At 39.7% G+C, this 21,753-nt stretch overlaps 1 protein-coding gene across 1 annotated transcript in view; it reads left to right on the top strand.

Moving 5' to 3' along the window:
* The window catches only part of LOC140846900 (bromodomain adjacent to zinc finger domain protein 2B-like), a 156,628-nt gene extending 142,774 nt beyond the window's left edge, over nucleotides 1–13,854 (top strand). Inside the window, exon 32 of the mRNA XM_073225100.1 lies at nucleotides 13,574–13,854. Within this exon, the coding sequence (XP_073081201.1) occupies nucleotides 13,574–13,581 (8 nt within the window). The 3' untranslated portion in view covers nucleotides 13,582–13,854. The remainder of the gene's footprint in view (nucleotides 1–13,573) is intronic.
* The last annotated feature ends 7,899 nt before the right edge of the window (nucleotides 13,855–21,753 follow it).

Here is a 21,753-nt window from a genome sequence, read left to right as displayed (position 1 = left end):
GTAAATAAATAAATAAATAAATGGAGAGCTAATCCATACTCATGTTAGTTTGTCAAGATCTGAGTTCTCCCTGACTTGGACTACAGATTCAACACAATCCCAATCAAAATCCCAATCAAATTATTTTGTAGATATTGGCAAACTACTTCTATATTGAGAGGCAAAAGACTAGAATAGCCAACTAAATACTGAAATAGAAGATCAAAGTAAGAAGGATGACACTGTCCAAGTTTAAGACTTAGTATCATCGAGGTAGTGTGGTATTGGTGAGGGAGTAGAGAAGTAATCAATGAAACAAAATAAAGAGGCCAGAAGTACAAAAATACAATCAACTGATCTTTCACAGAGGAGCAAAGGCAATTCAATGAAAACAGGATAGTCTTTTCAAAAACTTGGAAGAACTGGACATGTACATGCAAAAAAAAAAAAAACCCAGGCAAAGAATTTCATATCTTTGATGCAATTTTAAATGGTATTTTTCTTTCATAATTTAGATTTTATTAGCTTTTGTTTGAGCATCCATATTCAGATATTATGAACAATTCTTAGTATAAGAACTAAAAATATAAAGGCCTTTGTTATAATCCTTTCTGAACCATTACTCCAGTGTCTTTCTGGCTTAAATTTTGGAGACAGATTGTTTTTATGAAGAAGACAGCAAGTACCAAGCTCTTGTGTTATTGATAAACTACTAGTTCTAAGTTTCTACTAATTTGCAACTCAACACCATACACACTGCATACTCAAAATTCCAATCCTTCACAACACATTAGCAAAGTTATTAGGGAAAACTGGACAACCATCACCGAAGATGTCACAGAGAGCTTCCAGTTCTGTCAGAGGGACCCAAGACCGGGGCACAATCCTCCAACAAACAACACGCGAAGAAAACGAATTCAAACTGTCTAAGACATATAAAGTCCATGGTTGTGACTCCAGCGTGCTATTTCCTTTGCTGACATTATGAGATATAAAAACTCACCATCTCTCACACACCTATAGAATATTAACTAACATCCAAACATTCAAAGCCTCCCCTAGGTCATTATTCCACCATTTTCTGATCAACACTTGACTGGTTAAAAAAAATGGGCATTTCCACTGATCTACATTTTTTTTTAAAGAATAAGGTGAGATTCCTTTTAAAAATATTTCTTGGGCTCTAAAACTTGAATTTACAAAATAGTTGTTACACTATTTATCTGGATTATACAAGAAGGAAGATGAAAGACCTTTGATAAGACTCAGTATAGGATGTTAATCAGATACGGCTTCCCCCTCGCCTTCATTGCAAGCTGGACTCTCCTTGTTTCTAGGTTCTCTGTTTTTACAGTTTCTTGGTTGACTACTTTGTCCTTTTATCTTTTGTTTCCACCTTTTTTGTCTGAATATTATCTTTTCTGTTGACCTTTTATGGCTTAATTTCTACTTTTACAGGAATGGGTTTGGCGAGCTTGTCTATCTTCTTCTGGGCTCAACATTTATTGCCCCTCCAGCTTAACTGACCTTCCCTTGGGATACTTGGAGTGATTTTTCCAGGAAAGTGGGCTGCTTGACTGAAGAGTAGGAGAGCTTTCCTGATGTGGGGCTGCCTGGCTACTGCATCATTGCACCCATGCTTCTGGTACCTGATGCTGTTGTTTTTAATTTAAAATTTAATTCAATTTAAATTTCTAAACAGAACAGTTTTAGGTTCATAGCCAAATTGTGTGGAAGATACATACATTTCCTATATACCCTGTGTCTCCATACATGCACAGCCTACCTTATTATCAACATCTCCTACCATGTGGGACATTTGTTACAATGGATGAACCTACATTGCCACAAAGTCACCAGAAGTCCAGAGTTTACATTAGGATTCATTCTTGGCGTTGTGCATTCTATGGGTTGAAACAAATGTATGATGACGTATATCTATCACTGTGGTAACATGCAGAGTATTTGCACTGCCCTAAAAACTCCCTGTGCTCTGCCTGCTTATCCTAGTCTATCTGCTAACCCTTAGTAACCATCTTTATTATCTCTGTAGTTTTTCCTTTTCCAGGACATTGTATAGTTGGAATCATATAGTATGTAGAATTTTCAGATTGGCTCACTTAGTAAGATGAATTTAAGATTCCTCCATGTCTTTTCATAGCTTGAGAGTTCATTTCTTTTTAGAGCTAAATAATATTCCCTTGTCTGGATGTACCACAGTTCATCCACTCACCTACTGAAGGACAGACATCTTGGTTGCTTCCAAATTTTTGCAGTTATAAATAAAGCTGCTATAAACATCCATGTACAGGTTTTTGTGTGGACATAGCTTGCATCTCCTTTGGGTAAATACCAAGAAGCACAATTGCTGGATTATCAGGTAAGAGTATGCTTAGTTTTGTAAGAAACTGCCAAAGTGTCTTCCAAAGTGGCTGTAACATTTCGTATTCTCATCAGCAGTGAAAGAGAGATCCTGTTGCTCTACATCATCACCAACATTTGGTGTTGTCAGTAGTCCTAATTTTCACCATTCTAATGGGTTTGTAGTGGCACAACATTGTTGTTTTAATTTGCATTTCCTTTAATGTGGAATATCTTTCAAATTTTTATTTGCTATCTGGATATCTTCTATTATGAGGTGTCGGTTAAGGTCTTTGGCCTGTTTTTTAACTGAGTTGTTTGTTTTCTCATTGTTGACTTTTAAGAGTTCTATGTATATTTTGAATATGAGTCCTTTATCAGGTAAGTGTTTTGCAAATATATTCTACTTGTGGTTTGTCTTTTCATTCTTTTGATTGTCATTTGCAGAGTTTTTAATGTTTTTAATGTTAATGAAATTCAGCTTATAAATTATTTCATGGATCATGCCTTTGGTGTTTCTAAAAAGCCATCACCACACCAAAAGTCACCTAGGTTTTCGCCTATGTTATCTTTCAGGAGTTTTAGTGGTTTGTTTTTTACATTTAGGTCTATGATACATTTTGAATAAATTTTTCTGAAGAGTGTAGATTCATTTTTTTCAAATGTGATGTCCAATTGTTCTAGCACCATTTGTTGAAAAGACAGTCTTTGCTCCATTATAGTATCTTTGCTTCTCTGTCAAAGATCAGTTAACTATAATTTATAGGTGTCTAATTCTGGTCTCTTTATTCTCTTCCATTGATCTCTGTCTCTTCTAGGCCAAAACCACACTGTCTTGATTACTGTAGCTTTATAGTAATCCTTAAAGTTGGATAATATCATTCCTCTGACTTTGCTCTTCTTCTGTACAAGCACACCATACCTCAGAGATACTGCAGGTTCAGTTCCAGACGACTGCAATATAGCAAATATCGCAATAAAGTGAGTCAAATGAATTTTTTGGTTTCCCAGTGCATATAAAACTTACGTTTACACTGTACTATAGTCTGTTTAAGTATGCAATAGCAGTATGTCTAAAAAACCCCCACACATACCTTAATTAAAAAAATTCATTATTGCTAAGAAGTGCTAATTATCATCTGAGATTTCAGTTAGTCATAATCACCGATCACTGTAATAAATATTATAATAAAGAAAAAGTTTGAAGTATTATGAGAATTACCAGATGTGACACAGACATGAAGTGAGCAAATGCTATTGGAAAAATGTTGCCAACCGACTTGCTTGATGTAAGGTTGCCACAACCTTCTATTTGTAAAAAATGCAATATCTGTCAAGTGGAATGAAGTGAAGTACAGTAAAATGATGTATGTCTGTATTATGTTCTCTATTCTGGGTCTTCTGCCTCTCATATAAGATTTAGAATCAGTTTGTCACTATCTGTAAAATAACTTTCATTGAATCTAGAGGTCATGTTTGGAAGAACTGCCATCTTGACAATATTGAGTCTTTTTGTTCATGAACATGGAATATCTATACAGGTATTTAGTTCTTTGATTTCATTTATCAGAGTTTTGTAGTTTTCTACATGTAGAATCTTATTATATTTTGTAAAATTTATACTTGAGTATTTCATTTTTAGGGTGCTAGTATAAATGCTAATTTGCTTTTAATTTCAAATTCCACTTGTTCATTGTTGTTATACAGGAAAGCAATTGACTTTTCTATGTTAACTTTGTATCTTACAGTCCTGCTATAATTGACTAGGTCCAGGAGGGTTTTTTGGTCAATTCTTTAGGGTTTTCTGCATAAGTGATCATTTAATTTGTGAAGAAAGACAATTTTATGTCTTTCTTTCCAATTTTTTTATACATTTTCTTTTCTTTTCTTATCTAATTACATTAGTAAGGACCTCCAGTACAATGTTGAAAAGGAGTAATGAGAGGGGATATCCCTGTCTTGTATCTGATCTCAGTGGGAAAGCTTTGAGTTTGGACCATTAAGTATGATGTTAGCTCTACAGGGTTTTTTTATAGTTGACTTTTATTAATTGAGAAAGATTATCTTCCTAGTATTGAGATAATTTTTAAAAATCATGAATGGGTGTTGAATTTTGTCAAATGCTTTTTCTGCATTTATTGATATGATCATGTGATCTTTCCTTTTTAGTCTGTTGATGTGGTGGGTTATATTAATTGATTTTTGAATGTTGAACCAGCCATGTATACCTAGGATAAAACCCACTTGTTTGTGGTATATAATTCTTTTCATACATTGTTGGATTTTATTTACTAACATTTTGTTAGTGATTTTTGCATCTATGTTCATGAGAGATATTGGTCTATAGTTTTCCATTCTTCTAATGTTTTTGTCTGGTTTTAGTATTAGTGTAATGCTGGCCTTATAGAATGATTTAGGAAGTATCTCCTCCACTTCTATCCTCTAAAAGCAATTGTAGAGAATTGGTATCATTTTTTCTTTAAATTTTAGTAGAATTCAGTAGTGAACTTTTCTGGGTCTGGTGCATTCTGGGTTTGAATGTATTAATTATCAAATCAATTGCTTAATAGATACTAACCTCAATAGATAATCTATTTAGATTGTCTATTTAGATCATCTGTTTAGATTGTCTATTTCTTCTTGTGTGAGTTTTGGCAGATTGTTTCTTTCAAACTGGCCCATTTCATCTAGGATATCAAATCTGTGGGCATAGAGTTGTTCACAGTTTTTCTTTATATTTTTATTTCCATGGACCCTGTATTGATGCCCTGCTTTCATTTCTTATATTAGCAGTTTATGTCCTTTCTCTTTTTCTTTTCTTACTTAATCTGGCTAGAGACTTATCAATTTTATGAGTTTTTTCAAAGATCCAGCTTTTGGTTGTGTTTATTTTCTCTCTTGATTTCCTGTTTTTAATTTCAATGTTTTCTTCTCTAAATCTTATTATTTCTTTCCTCCTGCTTATTTTGGATTTTCTCTTCTTTTTCTAATTTCCTAAGGTGAAAATGTATATTACTGATTTTAGATTTTTCTTCTTTTCTAATATATGCATCCAGTGCTATAATTTTCCCTCAAGCACTGTTTTCACTGTATCCCACAAATTTTAATAAATTGTTTTCACTTTTTATTTAGTTCAAAATATTTGAAAACTTATCTTGAGATTTCTTCTTTGACCTATGTATTTAGAAGTGTGTTGTTTAACCTTTACATATTTTGGGATTTTCCATTTATCTTTCTGTTATTGATTTCTAGTTTAATTCCATTATGGTCTGAAAGAAGATACTCTGTTTTTTTAAATGTATTAAGGTGTGTTTTGTGGTCCAGAATGTGATCTGCTCAGTGAATGTTCCATGTGAGTTTGTATTCTGCTGTTGTCAGCTGAAATAGTCTATTAATGTCAATTATAGCTAATTGACTGATGGTGTTGTGGAGTTCAACAATGCCTTTACTGATTTTCTCCCTGCTAGATCTGTCCATTTCTGAGAGGGAGTGTTAAAGTTTCCAACTATGACAGTGGATTCATGTGTTTTCCTTGCAGTTCTGTCAGTTTTTGCCTAATGTATTTTGGTGCTCTGTTATTAGGTGCATATGCATTACGAATTGTTATGTTTTCTTGGGGAATTGACTTCTTTATCATTATGTAATACCCTTCTTTATCCCTGATAACTTTCCTTATTAATATGCTCTAATATTAACAGCTACTGCTGCTTTCTTTTGATTAGTGTTACCATCATACAGTTTTCTCTATCCATTTACTTTTAATCTATAGGTGTCTTTACGTTTGAAGTTGGTTTCTTGTAGTCAATGTATAGTTTGGTCATGTTTTGTTGATCTTCTTTGACAATCTCTTTCTTTCAAATGGTGCTTTTAGGCCATTGATGTGGGCATGTGATTTTAATGAGCCCTGGCAGGTCTCAATGACAAACAGATCTTCTTGGATGTATGTTAATGATAGGTGAGAGAAGGTGTATTATGTGCTTAATACAGTGTGTAGGACATAATAAGTACTCAATAAACATTAGGTATCATAGTCAAGATTATAACTTGTAAGCTTCAAAATTCTCCCCTTGGATATTCGTCATGGTGCCTTCATGTGATGGAAGAGATTGCTTTTTATTATCCAATCCTGTTCCATTCACATAATGTCATCTCCAACATTCTCTTTCAAGTCACATGAAAGTAAGCATTCAACCTATCACAGGGCATTTTTCCATGTAAAATGAACCAATCTATACTCATTGCTGACAGCTCTTTTTTGTAGGAAGGTCCATTTTCCTTAGCTGATTGTGAAGAACAGTGATTAATTCAGTTCATCAGCCTGCAGAAGCAAATGCTAGAAAGGGCCTCTTTGTGTGAAGCTCCTTGGTCTCTTAAAATCTACATTTTTTAATTTGTCAGGATTTCCTGAGCCTAGACTCAGGGGTCACTTAATCTACTATCCCCAATCCTGTGCTATTTTTAGAGACCCCTAAATAAATATAAATCCTGTTTCTCCTTAGCAGTGGACCATCAGGTAATGTAAATTTGGTAGCATCTGTATTTTAGGATTCTGTGGACTTAGAAAGGGGGCCCTGCCTCAAGAAAGGACTTGCCAGTGCTCAACAGGGGACGAAGTCTGATGTGACAATTACAGGAAATGGTTAAGGAGCATTTGGCAGGATCGGTTTTCTTTCCCGTCTTTGCATCTAGTGGAGAAGGCAAGTATGTGGTAAGGTAGAGTTGAGACTTTGTCAGTGTAATACCCAAAGGAGTTTTGCTACAAAAAGCATCACTGTAGCAGGAAAACATTCCATGGGCCTCTTCCTTATGGTCTACATGAGGAAAATTTTCAGAACCATATTCAACATGACCTCCACAACCTTGCTACGGACCCTCTAGTTGAGCTGTGTTCTGTACTCTGTGATCAGCTGACCCCAGGGGCATTTTCTTGCTAGTAGCAGGCCGACCTGCTCCCTGGACATTTGCTAAGTGGCTTCCAGGACCTGCCTCTTCCCTCTACAGGTTAAACTTGCACTGAAGTGTCTGAGCCAATACGCAGAACAGGGGGCACAAGAAGGGGTCCGACTGGAGTTGTCTGAGGGCCAATTCACATCTTTTTGGAGTGTGCTTGGGACTCCTTTCAGTGATTGGCCCCTGAAGTTGGGCTCCTGCTAGCCATGAGCTTGGGCACTGGCCCCACCCAGTGTTGAGAAAGTTCTTGCCTTTAGGCTCTTTTTTGGTCCAGTAAGGGAGCTAAAGTGAAGACACAGACAACTCCCTTCCATTCTGACCCAGATAAGGATTTAGGAAGTGAATGTATTTCCTGTCATTCATTTTCCAGTTATTTGTTCTAGTCTGAGTTGTGTTTATTCTTTTTTATTTTTAATCTTATTTATTCTTTTTTTATGCTTTTATGTTTGTCTTAAGTTCATGCATCTTCATTTTCTTCCATATTTATTTCTTTGTAAATTAACAAAGCCCTCTGCATAGCCAATCAGTAGTTTTGAATCTCTTATGTATCAGTTCTGCTCATTATTCATTATTTATGGAAAACTGTATCAACAGGTTGATAAAAAGCACAATGATTGGTCTGGTAAATTCATCATAAGAACAGGTTACATCTTTTTGGCCAAGTTTCATAGTTTAATAGCATGGTGGGATTTCGGTTTTGGAGTTTTCTAAAGTGGGTCTCCCATATCTTTTTTCATATAGTTTTTATTCACCGGCCCTTTTAAGGACACATTTTTAGGATCCCTGTTATACAGATATGGAAATGATGGCTCCGAGAAATCACCAGCCAGGGTCTTGGATTCTGCATCATGCTTATGTTGTTCCTATTAAGCACACTCTGAAGAAGAATTTTACTCTCTAGGGAAGACTTATTCAATTCATGTGGGTTAAACCTTGATCTTCCAAACAGCTGTCATTTCTGCAAAACTGGTTGAGATGTTGACTTCTAAAGTCACTGGCTGCCTGAAGTGGTGGGTGGTTGAGGTTTAAGACAGACTGGTCTTCCTCTAGGAAGTGGTGTCTTCATTGCATTCTGCGTTACAAATCTGCACAACCGCAGAGCATTGCAAAGGGTCAGACTTTCAGAACCGTTGGCAAGAATGTGCTTCACATTTCCCAGAGAACACACACTGCTGTGAAAGGAAGAAATAGTTGATTTTCTTTCAGTGCTTCACTGTTAAAAAGCAAGAAGCCATGTATCTCCAAGGCAGCAGCGGTCCTCATTGAAAACTGTAGGACTTTCCTCAGAACAAATGGTAAACTTGGCAAATGCCCCCACCCTGACTCACAAGGCTGTTCCTCCCCTGGTCATTCTGGGGCAGCATCACCTAGAGAAACCACAGGCTTCAACAAAAGATGGCATCGCAGGTGTACGGACACGCTTCACACCCGGGACTGTGTCCAGGAGCACAGGTCGGGACTAGCGGGGTCAGAGGGAACCACATTCTGCAATGCATAGAGCAAAGCAGCGTTTTCCTCTTACCATTCGATGTCACATGTGCTGGGAATGAGCAGTCCCCACTTTTCTCTTGGTTTGCCAAGACATTAAAAAGAAAAATGCTAATGTACTGGGGGTAATTTTCCAAGGCCTGTGGATGAGATAGATGTCAGTAACTGGCTATCAGATTGTAATTTTCAGGAATGTTTATTGCCAGTAGGAGAGTGTCCCTTTATAAGCAGCTCACAGTGGCTTAGGAAACAGGCCCAGAACTTCATGTGGAGCACCATCCTGTAATTTATCCAGCGAGTGTGTGGGAATTGAACCTTAAATCATTTGCTTGATGGACTTTTTTCTTTCCCTAGAAACAGGAAAAAAAGTCTCAGTTTTCTCCCTAAGCCTCGGGCAACAGGGCTTTTGCAGGAAGTCCCTTTCCTTCCCTTGTCGAGAAAACAAAGGCCCATACATGTTCCCCGAGCACTGCAAACACAGCTCTGCTTTCAGCAGCAGCTGGGGCAGTAGATCACCTTTCCTTCCCTTGGGCTGGTCCCCTTGTAAATCATCACATGTCAGGGTTCGCTCCTTTTCACACAGGCTGCTTTGTAAGTGGGAGAAAGCATCCACAGAGCTTGATACTAAATTCCCGCAGGAACCTGGTGGGTCGGTGCATGTATACACATCACAAACCAGCCCAGAAGGACAGAGATGTAGCTGATTCACAAAGATTCTTGCCGGCAATGCTGTCAGCTTCATAAAGCTTCAGTGAGTCTGAAATGTCTTCCTTATGTCTGGAGATGGCTTGGGCCCAGAGCTGAGAACTCCCGGGCCATGACAGAGCTGCGCCGTTCACCTTCCACAGGCTGGACAGGCCCCCTAAAATGCTTTCCTAAACCGCTGTGCTGCTGGGGACCCCTCTGATTGCTCACCTGCCAACCCTTGAGAGATTCAGTGCTGCAGGGGAGGGAGGAGGCTACAGGCACCCACGAGCAGTCACTGCAAGTGTCAGACAGTAGATGCATTGTCACCAGCTCTCAGGTGGAGAAAAGCCACCAGTTGTCTTTGGAAATGGTCAGCCTAGGTTCCAGTTTTCCTTCTGAGTGTTTGCTAAAGTGGCACCTTAGAAGTATGTTAAGAACCCAGCTTCTGTTCTCTTTAATTGCTGATATTATGGTTAAAATTATGTCAAGTTAAATATCATTTGTTTGCTTAAGTGAGTTTACATACCAAACTATGTATACTTCTTTGAAAGAGTCCTGTGATTTGAATTCCAAGTGTATTGATTGAGAATCTAATTACATGGGACGTAAGGTCAGAACCAATCAGCCGATGGATTAATCAACAAGCGTTTATAAGTCCTCATGCTTTTCCTTCACTCACCACTGTCTACAGGCTCATTCCTTCATTGTTTTCATTCGCAAATGGGATTACCGTGTCACCGAGCCAAAGATGCTAGCAATGCTTTTATAGAGCATTATTCTGTACACCACAAAGAAATAAAGTATGCCCAAGATGGAGACTGATAAGAGGTCCCCACTCCACATAAAGATGAGACCCCCAAATCATTCTCTGTAAGAGTAGAAACAGATAACTCTGCCACAAATAAAGGTCAATGAGCAACACACCTGCCTCCATCTAGGCACATGGGAGAGAGAGGAAAATAAAACTCCTCTGCAGGTTTGAACCACAAAGCAGTATCCTGATCAGTTAGTGGGCTGAATTCACACTGGTAAGCACAGAATCCATTTTAGAGTAACCTCTGTCTGGCCGTGCCCCCAGGCGCCGACAGAAGTACATCTGCTCTGGAAGAATCAGACTTCCATCCAGACAATTGCAATTGTGAGATGTCATCAATTATTAAGACACTTCAAATTTCACAGACCTTAGAATGCAAATCCATGGTGTATGGTCAAAATAATACCTAATTCTCAGACTTGTGGTGGGGATTGAAGTAGATATATACACACATAATAAGCTGAGTAAATTATATTCACCCCTGAGTAAAAGGTCCGACCTTTCTGTATTTATGAATAGGTAACCTGGATACCTCCTGGCCAGAAAGCAATATAAAGTAACAATGGAGAGGCCTGGAATGGCAAGACAATGTCTTGTCTTGTGGACAAGACAGGTTTTGAGCTTGGTTGTGAAAGATCAAACAAGTCCAGGGGAGAAAATACTGCAGGCCTTGCAAACAGTATGAGCAAGGTTCGGAGGTGGGAGTGAACACGGCAAGCAGAGGAGCCTGGTGCAGGCAGGTGAGCCTGGGGATGCAGGTGTGCAGAGCGCAGGAGGGGAGCTGGCTGGGAGCCCTGGTGTGGAACAGACTGACGACTCTGGGGGAAGGAAAGCTGCACTGTCAGCTGTCTCCTAAGCTGACCAGGGTTAACTTTGACATGGCAACAAATACAGTGAGATGAAGCTGGGGAAGGCCTTGAGCCTTGATGTGATTGGTTAAAGTGGGCTTTGGAGAGTGACAGCTGCACAGTGTGCTGGTGACTGGAGGGGACAGGCTGCCTACTGCACTGACCCTCCCAAGTGAACAAGGAGCCCCTTGGCCAGCATGGCATCCTGGGATGGGAGAGAAAGGACACCTAAGCGTCACAGGAGGAATGATGAGCAGGATTCCAGTCTGTTGGTTTGATGGTTGCAAGGGATGAAGAGAGAGGTGTTACAAAGAAAAGCCTTCCCTTCTCCCAGTGTGGACCTGAGCTGGGCTAAGGCAACGAGCCTGTGAGGCAGACGGGGGCTGCTCATGCAACCCTCCCTTGTATGTGTCTGACTCTGGCCTCCCCTGCCCCCTGGGCCACTTATGAATCCCTTTATGCTTTCTACCTCCCCTAATCCCCAAACAAATTCATGTGTAATCTCCTGTTGTCTCAACTTCTAAAAGCCAACTTAGACCTCACTCACCCAAGCAATACCTTGGCTGAGTCTTTGACAAGCCTGGCATAGGGCTCCAGGAGAAGACTGGCTCCCTCTCTGTCCCTTTCTGTTACCGTTGCTGAGGCTGCCCCTCCAACATTCTTCTGCCCTCTGGGACAGTTTGTGCTGGCGGGAATTGGCAGGACACGCCCTCCAGGCCAAAACAACTGGGAGCACAGGTCTCCCCCTGGTATGCCAGCAAGGCGGCCACCACCACAAAGATCTGAACATATTTTGATCACTTCTAGGACTCTCCAAACTCATTCTCACTCACTGTGCAAATATCCAACTATGAGATTAAACAATCCAGCAGAAAGTAACTTGAAGTGGAAGGGCCAAAAAAATGTACATACCTCATCATAATTGGAAAAGTGGATGTCTGATGTTGCCAAGTATTGGAGAGACTAAGGGGGAGTAGAACTCATAAAAATTGGGGTGCACGTGATCCAGAAATTTTGGGGAGGAATCTGCTACTCTACCCAAGATGAAGGTGTGCCTCCTGTAGGATCCAGTAATTCATTATATACAGAGGAGCCACATGAAAGAATCTGTGCAAAATGTCTGTAGTAGCAACAAAGTGGGTAACAAACTAGCCTTCCTTCAGCAGGGGAATGACTAAACTAGGTTATTCCCTCAATACAGTAGTAAAAATGAGTGAATTAGGTCTGCATGAGTTCAATATAGAATGTTGAAAGGAAAACAAAAGAACAAAAAGATACAGTAGGGTATCATTTACATACATTTCACAAACACTCACAACAACAGTAGGTGTTTATGAATACATGAAATATTCAGTAAAAGGCACAAAATCAGACCCAGGACTGAGGCACACTGCCGTGAGCACAATGGTGGCCTCAGCGTGTGGGCGCATATGGGTGGCTGTGGTCCCAGGGTGGAAACTTTGCTGTAGCTACTGTTTTCTTTCTTTAAAAGAGAAAGAGACAGATAATATAGTAATTACATAGTAGAATGCTATTATATAGTAAATTGTATAGTAATTGTGTAGTAATTATATAGTTTATTATATAGTAAGTAGCATTATTTATATAGTAATTATATAGTAAAATGGTAGCATATTTAAAAAATTTTAGTGGTGAATATATAGCTGTCTGTTATTTTCCATATGCTTGAAAGGTTTCATAATTTTCTAAAAAAAATCAATGAAAAACTGCAAAAAAATACATCAAAATGTTCATAGACATATATTATCACATTCATAGTTGCTTGTACCAGTACGGGAGAATTGTGTGATCCTTTTCACCCCTTGATTTTCCAAGTTTTGTGACTATAGTGTTTTTATAGTGAAAAAATTAGAGATGATTATTTCAATTTCTTTAAAAAGCAATCATATGGCAAAGAAAGATGAAAAGCAAACTATGACATAGTTCTTGAGCATTTTTGTATCAACATCTTAGCAAATCGGGGCTCCCTCGTAAGGTATAACACCCAGTGGGAGGTGCCGGCAGACTCTCTATCAGAGGGTTCATGTCATACAAAGAACGCACTGTTGCTCATTCTGACACCATTTCTGCAGGACTGAGTTGATGGAATCTTTCTGAATGTGTTATTTATGGTACCAAATGAAAAAGACCTTGTTCACCAGCCAGACTCTAGGCTGGAAAAGGACAGACAGATTTGTATTCAGGTTCTTATTGCCCAAGTTAAAACAATACCTTCATAGTAACCAAAATGATTTCAGCACTAATTTTGCTGAATTAGGTCCCCGGCCTAGAGGAGAAGACACATCCAATTGTCAGCCACATAGATCTGAGACAGAGCAGGGAAATCCGATAAGGGTCACGCCATTGTAAAACCCACTTAGCCTGTGGAAAAAGGCCTATCTTATTTCTTAACTTAATCTACCTACTGTTCTTCCTTTTTCTCCAGCCCCTTAACAAAGTAAGTAACTTTGTAACCAGGACGAGAGATAGACCTCCATAGTGTAAATGAACCTATGTGGATAAAGGAAGCTGAGATCTGGATCAACACAGTCACCTAAACAACCCTATTCTTAAGACAAAACTTCAAAGGAAATTATGAATCATCTGTATACATCATGCCATATGCCAAACCTACCCAAAAGGCCCTATAAAATCCCGATCCCTAAACCCTTAAGAGCACCTCCTCTCTGAGGTCATCTGTGCCCCTGTCTGAGTGTGTACTGTCTTATATCAAATAAACTTTCTTGTTGCATAAGGCCGATTGCACTTGTCTCTGAACTCGTTTCCATGATAAAGATAGGAACTCGCCAACCTCCACCTCTGGTGGTAAATGTCTGTCACTTTGTATTTCATTCAGCTTTGACAATCCTTTTCTCTCTCCCTGCTTTATTTCAGACCAGTAGGGAAGTGGAAGTTCTTGCAACATTATCTCACTCCATCCGTTGCTCCACAGCAACCCCAGCATCTGGAGTGGTTAGGGTTATAATTCCCATGCCATGTAGATGGAGCAGACACTGGATGCCAGGTGGCCCTGACTTTAGGAGTCGGCGAGGGATTTGCCTTGTGTGAGCAGAAGTTCAATGAACTTCCCTTTCCTCCCCTTGCTCTCCACTGCCTGCACTGCCGCTGACATTCACTTCTACTCTTCCTTTAAGGAATTCTTTCTTCGCTGGCACTTATTGGACCTCATGGAGAATTCCTTCCCAATCAAACAAGAGCCCTCCCCCATCTGGGTGGAGGCTTCACCTAGTGGCAGGGAGAGACCTCCCTGGACACAACTGCCAGGCAACAGATTGGCCCAGCAGTCCTCCAGCTGCTGGTGGGGGGCGGGGAGGCACTACACCCTTTGAAATGTAAAGTTCCTCCAACCCCCATTTACAAATGCTGGGAAAACCTCCCATCTCATATCTGCAGGGGTGGGGGTGGTTCTGCAATCGCTCCCAGTCCCTTCCAGCTCCTTGTTCTGGAATCCTCCCCCCAGATTATGGATGATCCCACCAAATCATTCCTCCTGAACTTCCAGCGCCCCCACTTGGGGTATTTCTCCCCTCAAGGGCTGAGTAAGCCAGGGAGAGGAGCGGGGATGGAGGTGACTATGTAACTGCACCATGAAACTTCCTAAAAATCAACATGTGTGCCGACATTTAAACCCTTATTATCAAAGCCCCTCTGCTCTCCTTGCCACCTGTAACTTCTCACTGGATCTTCCTTCAAGCAAAACCCTGCCAACCACTTTGTCTCTTTACTCCTCTCCACTGACCTTCTGCCCTGGCCCAGGGTGACCTGGCCTTTCACTTTTGGTCCCCTGAGGAAAGTTATTAAACAGAACAATTTGTTTTTGTAATCTAACTGCAATTCTTCGCAGCTTTGCCCCAAGGTCTATTGTTTCTTTGTTTTGTATTAGGAATTATTGATATACATTCTTATGAAAGTTTCACATGAAAAAAACAATGTGGTTACTACATATTATTGAGTTTCCCCCCTAAACCCCAATGCAGTCACTGTCCATCAGTGTAGTAAGATGCCACAGATTCACCATTTGCTTTCTCTGTGCTACACTGTCTTCCCCGTGACCCCCCACAACATGTGTACTAAACATAATAGCCCTCAATCCCCTTCTCCCTCCCACACCCCTCCCCTTTGGTAACCACTACTCCCTTCTTGGAGTCTCTGAGTCTGCTGCTGTTTTGTTCCTTCAGTTTTCCTTCATTGTTACACTCCACAAATGAGGGAAATCATTTGGCACTTGTCTTTCTCTGCCTGGCTTATTTCACTAAGCATAATATCTTCCAGCTCCACCAATGTTATTGCAAATGGTAGGATTTTTTCTTTCTTGTGGCTGAATAGTATTCCATTATGTATATGTACCACCTGTTCTTTATCCATTCATCTACTGATGGACACTTAGGTTGCTTCCATATCTTGGCTACTGTAAATAGTGATGCGATAAACATAGGGGTGCATATGTCTTTTTGAGTCTGAGAAGTTGTATTCCTTGGGTAAATTCCAAGGAGTGGGATTCCTGGGTCAAATGGTATTTCTATGTTTAGTTTTTTGAGGAACCCCCATATTGCTTTCCACAATGGTTGAACTAGCTTACATTCCCACCAGCAGTGTAGGAGGGTTCCCCTTTCTCCGCATCCTCACCAACATTTGTTGTTCTTAGTCTTTTTGATGCTGGCCATCCTTACTGGTGTGAGGTGATATCTTATTGTGGTTTTTACTTGCATTTCCCTGATAATTAGTAATAAGGAGCATCTTTTCATGTGCCTGTTGGCCATCTGAATTTCCTCCTTAGAGAATTGTCTCTTCATATCCTCTGCCCATTTTTCAATCTGGTTATTTGCTTTTTGGTCGTTGAGGCATGTGAGTTCTTTATATATTTTGGATGTTAGCCCCTTGTTGGTTATGTCATTTACAAATATATTCTCCCATACTGTAGGATGCCTCTTTGTTCTGCTGATGGTGTCCTTTGCTGTACAGAAGCTTTTTAGCTTGATGTAGTCCCATGTGTTCCTTTTTGCTTTTGTTTCCCTTGCCTGAGGAGATATGTTCAGGAAAAAGTTGCTCATGTTTATATTCAGGAGATTTTTGCCTATGTTTTCTTCTAAGAGTTCTTTGGTTTCATGACTTACATTCAGGTCTTTGATCCATTTTGAGTTTGTTTATTGGCTAGACAATAATCCAATTTCATTCTCTTGCATGTAGCTGTCCAGTTTTGTCAACACCAGTTGTTAATATATGATAAAATATGATAAAAGACATAAAAATATGTCATTTCCCCATTGTATGTCCATGGCTCTTTTATCATATATTAACTAACCATATATGATTGGGTTTATGCTGGACTCTCCAGTCTTTTCCATTGGTCTGTTGTTCTGTTCTTGTGCCAGTACCAAATTGTCTTGATTACTATGGCTTTGTAGTAGAGCTTAAAGTCGGGGAGCACGATCACCCCAGTTTTATTCTTCCTTCTCATGAGTGCTTTGGTTATTAGGGGTCATTTGTGGCTCCATATGAATTTTAGAACTGTTTGCTCTAGTTCATTGAAGAATGGTATTGGTATTTTGATAGGAGTCACACTCAATCTGTAGATTGCTTTAGGCAGGATGGCCATTTTGACAATATTAATTCTTCCTGTTCATGAGCACGGGATGTGTTTCCATTTATTGGTATCTTCTTTACTTTCTCTCATGGGTGTCCTATAGTTTTCAGAGTATAGGTATTTCACTTCCTTGGTTAGGTTTATTCCTAGGTATTTTATTCTTTTTGATGCAATTGTGAATGGAATTGCTTTCCTGATTTCTCTTTCTGTTAGTTCATCGTTGGTGTATAGGAATGCCACAGATTGCTGTGTATTAACTTTGCTGAATTCAGATATTAGATCTAGCAGTTTTGGAGTGAATTCTTTAGGGTTATTTATGCACAATATCATGTCATCTGTAAATAGTGACAGTTTAACTCCTTTCTTACCAATCTGGATGCCCTTTATTTCTTTGTGTTGTCTGATTGCTGTGGCGAGGACCTCCAGAACTATGTTGAGTAAAAGTGGACAGAGTGGGCATCCTTGTCTGGTTCCTGATCTTAAAGGAAAGGCTTTCAGCTTCTCGCTGTTCAGTATGATGTTGGCTGTGGGTTTATCATATATGGCCTTTATTATGTTAAGGTACTTGACCTTTATATCCATTCTGTTGAGAGTTTTTATCATGAATGGATGTTGAATTTTGTCGAATGCTTTATTGGCATTTATGGAGATGATCATGTCCTTTTTGTTCTTTTTGTTGATGTGGCGGATGACATTGATGGATTTTCTAATGTTGCTCCATCTTGCATCCCTGGAATAAATCCTACTTGATCATGATGGATGACCTTTTTGATGTATTTTTGAATCCAGTTTGCTAATGTTTTGTGGAGAATTTTTGCATCTATGGTCATCAAGGATATTGGTCTGTAATTTCCTTTTTTTGTGGTGTTTTTTCCTGGTTTTGGTATTAGTGATGCTGGCCTCACAGTATGAGTTTGGAAGTATTCCCTCCTCTTCTACTTTTTGGAAAACTTTAAGAAGGATGGGTATCAGATCTTCACTAAATGTTTGATAAAATTCAGCAGTGAAGCCATCTGTTCCAGGAGTCTTATTTTTAGGTAGTTTTTTTTATTACCAGTTCAATTTCATTGCTGGTAATTGGTCTGTTCCAATTTTCTGTTTCTTTCTGGGTCAGCCTTGGAAGGTTGTATTTTTCTAGAAAGTGTCCATTTCTTCTAGGTTATCCAGTTTATTAGCATATAATTTTCCATAGTATTCTCTAATAATTCTTTGTATTTCTGTTGTGTCCATAGTGATTTTTCCTTCCTCATTTCTGATTCTTTTTCTGTGTGTAGACTCTCTTTTTTTCTTGATAAGTCTGGCTAGGGGTTTATCTATTTTGTTTATTTTCTTGAAGAACCAGCTCTTGCTTTCATTGATTCTTTCTACTGTTTTATTCTTCTCCATTTTATTTGTTTCTGCTCTAATCTTTATTATGTCCCTCCTTCTACTGACTTTGGGCCTCATTTGTTCTTATTCTTCTAGTTTTATTAATTGTGAGCTTAGACTGTTCATATGGGATTGTTCTTCTTTCCTGAGGTAGGCCTGTATTACAATGTACTTTCCTCTTAGCATGGGCTTCACTGTGTCCCACAGGTATTGCAGTGCTGAATTATTGTTGTCATTTGTCTCCACATATTGCTTGATCTTTGTTTTTATTTGGTCATTGATCCACTGGTTCTGTAGGAGCATGTTGTTAAGCCTCCATGTGTTTGTGGGATTTTTCATTTTCTTTGAGTAATTTATTTCTAGTTTCATACCTTTGTGGTCTGAGAAAATGGTTGGTACAATTTCAATCTTTTTAATTTATAAGGGTTCTTTTTGTGGCCTAGTATATGATCTATTTTTGAAAATGTTCCATGTGCACTTGAGAAGAATGTGCATCCTGCTGCTTTTGGGTGTAGAGTTCTGTAGATGTCTGTTAGGTCCATCTGTTCTAATGTGTTGTTCAGTGCCTCTGTGTCCTTACTTATTTTCTGTCTGGTGGATCTGTCCTTTGGAGTGAGTGGTGTGTTGAAGTCTCCCAGAATGAATGCATTGCATTGCATTTCCCCTTTTAATTCTGTTAGTATTTGTTTCATGTATTTAGGTGCTCCTGTTTTGGGTGCATAGATATTTATAATGGTTATATCTTCTTGTTGGATTGATCCTTTTGTCATTATGTAATGTCCTTCTTTGTCTCTTGTGACTTTCTTTGTTTTGAAGTCTATTTTGTCTGATACAAGTACTGTAACACCTGCTTTTTCTCCCTATTAGTTACATGAAATATCTTTTTCCATCCTTTCACTTTTAGTCTGTGTATGTCTTTGGGTTTAAAGTGAGTCTCTTCTAAGCAGCATGTTAGATGGGTCTTGTATTTTAATCCATTCAGTGACTCTATGTCTTTTGATTGGTGCATTCAGACCATTTACATTTAGGGTGGTCATTGATAGGTATGTACTTACTGCCATTGCAAGCTTTAGATTCATGGTTACCAAAGGTTCAAGATTAGTTTCCTTACTATCTAACAGTCAAACTTAACTCACTTAATATGCTATTACAAACACAATCTAAAGATTGTTTTTTTCTTCTCCTTTTTATTCCCCTTCCATTCTTTATATATTAGGTATCTTGTTCTGTAGTCTTTGTCTATCCCTTGATTGACTTTGGGGGTAGTTGATTTAATTTTGCATTTGCTTAGTAATTAACTGTTGTACTTCTTTATTGTGGTTTTCTTACCTCTGGTGACAGCTATTAAACCTTAGGAACCCTTTCATCTATAGCAGTCCCTCTAAAATGCACTGTAGAGATGGTTTGTGGGAAGTAAATCCTCTCAGCTTTTGTTTATCTGGAAATTGTTTAATCCCTCCTTCAAATTTAAGTGATAATCTTGCCAGATAAAGTATTCTTGTTTGAGGTCTTTCTGCTTCATTGCATTAAATATATCATTGCCACTCCCTTATGGCCTGTAAGGTTTCTGCTGAGAAGTCTGATGATAGCCTGATGGGTTTCCTTTGTATGTAATCTTATTTCCCTCTCTGGCTGCTTTTAATCGTTTGTCCTTATCCTTGATCTTTGCCATTTTAATTATTATATGTCTTGGTGTTGTCTTCCTTGGGTCCCTTGTGTTGGGAGATCTGTGCCCCTCTGTGGCCTGGGAGACTATTTACTTCCCCAGATTGGGTAAGTCTTCAGTAATTACCTCTTCAAAGACACTTTCTATCCCTTTTTCTCTCTATTTTTCTTCTGGTACCCCTATAATGAGAATATTGTTCCGTTTGGATTGGTCACACAATTCTCTCAATATTCTTTCATTCTTAGAGATCCTTTTTTCTCTCTGTGCCTCAGCTTCTTTGTATTCTTCTCCTCTAGTTTCTAGTTCATTATCATCTCCTCCACCATATCGAATCTGCTTTTTAAACCCTCCATTCCTTAATGATTGGATCCTTGACCAGAATTCATTCATGAGTTCTTGAATATTTTTCTGTACCTCCATGAGTATGTTTATGATTTTTATTTTGAAATCTCTTTCAGGAATATTGATGAGCTCAGTTTCATTTGACTCTTTTTCTGGTGTATGTAGGATTTTGCTTTGAACCAGGTTCCTTTGACATTTCATATTTGTATGTGACGCCCTCTTGTGCCCAGAAGTGCTACTTTCTGGAGCTGCTCAGCCCCTGGGGCAATGTTGGGGGTTGCAGGGGAGCAGTGTTGGTGCCTGGGGGGAGGAAAAAGCTGTTTCCTGCTTTCCGGCTGCTATGCCTGTCTCCACTGCCAGAACCAGTGGGCCAAATACATAAGTGTGAGCATCTATGCTTTGCAATTGTAGTTGCTCTAGGTGAGGTTTCCCTCTGGCTGGCCTGACACCAGGGCAGGGGCTGCCGGTTCATGAGCCAGGGGCAGGCTAGCGAGAAGGAAGGTGCAGCAGGTGTGTATCGCTGTGGGGGACCTTGGAGCTGTGGATCTAGCCAGGGGGATGGAGTGCGTGAAGCTCCTGAAAGTTCCCAACCTGCTGGGCAGAGTGAGCCTGGATAGTTTTGTCCACCTGTCCTTTCTCTTGTGCTGCAAGCTCTGTGCAATCCTTGTCCCTCTGGCAGCTGTCTCACTGTTAGGAAGTCTCTCAGACTGCCCACCTTTCTTTTGTCCCAGTTCAGCTGGATGTGGATCCCTGTTTTCTGCAAGTAGCTGGAATCTCAGTCTCTCCAAGTATTCTGCCTGTCTTAGCTTTCCAACCCCACTAATCTCCAGAGCACCATGTAATGTAGGTTCCTGCTCCCAGAGCAGATCTCCAGGCCTAGGTATTCAGCAGTCCCAGGCCTCCACTCCCTCCCTGCTCCGTTTCTCTTCCTTCTGCTGGTGAGCTGGGGTGGGTGGGGGAAGGGCTTGGGTCCCTCCGGATCACAGCTTTGGTAGGTTACCCTGTTCCGTGAGGTCTGTTCTTTTCTCCAGGTGTATGCAGTCTGGGGCAGTGTTCTTTCCTGTTGCTCTTTCAGGATTAGTTGCATTAATTATATTTTTATATTATATGTGGTTTTAGTAGGAGGCCTCTATCTCACCTCTCACATCTCCATCTTTTCCCGAGGTCTGTTGTTTTTCCACAACAAAATGGTAGCCCAAAGGCATTGTCAGAAATGAATTATCCATGCTTAGTAACATTCTGCGTGCAAAAGTGAAACTGTCACTACTCTCCACCCCACAGTCTTACCACCAGCCTTGTAGCTTGGTAGTTTAGGATTCAGAACAATCCCAGACCAAAACTGAACCATAGTGTGCTAAGGGTCACAAATGACAGTGGTTGTTAAGTTTTGTGGGTATTGGTGTGGCAGGGGGGATCAAACTAAGGCATTATATGTACTAGTAAGAGATTGTTTAAAGTATTGAAATGATGGAAACAGAAGCAGAATTTTCAATAACAGTGTTCCTAAAACTGGCATTTTTATGAAATTAGCATCCTCAGGCTGGTTTTACAGAAGGGGCCAATTCCTTTTTATCTAGAAGATGCAGTGGGCCAGAGTGAACAGCTGCTTTCTGGGGATGTGGTGGCGGGAGAGTGGGGAAGGGTC

The sequence above is a fragment of the Manis javanica genome, chromosome 16, assembly GCF_040802235.1.
Source record: "Manis javanica isolate MJ-LG chromosome 16, MJ_LKY, whole genome shotgun sequence".
NCBI classification, from domain to species: Eukaryota; Metazoa; Chordata; class Mammalia; order Pholidota; family Manidae; genus Manis; species Manis javanica.
This window is presented reverse-complemented; position numbering and strand designations above follow the sequence as displayed.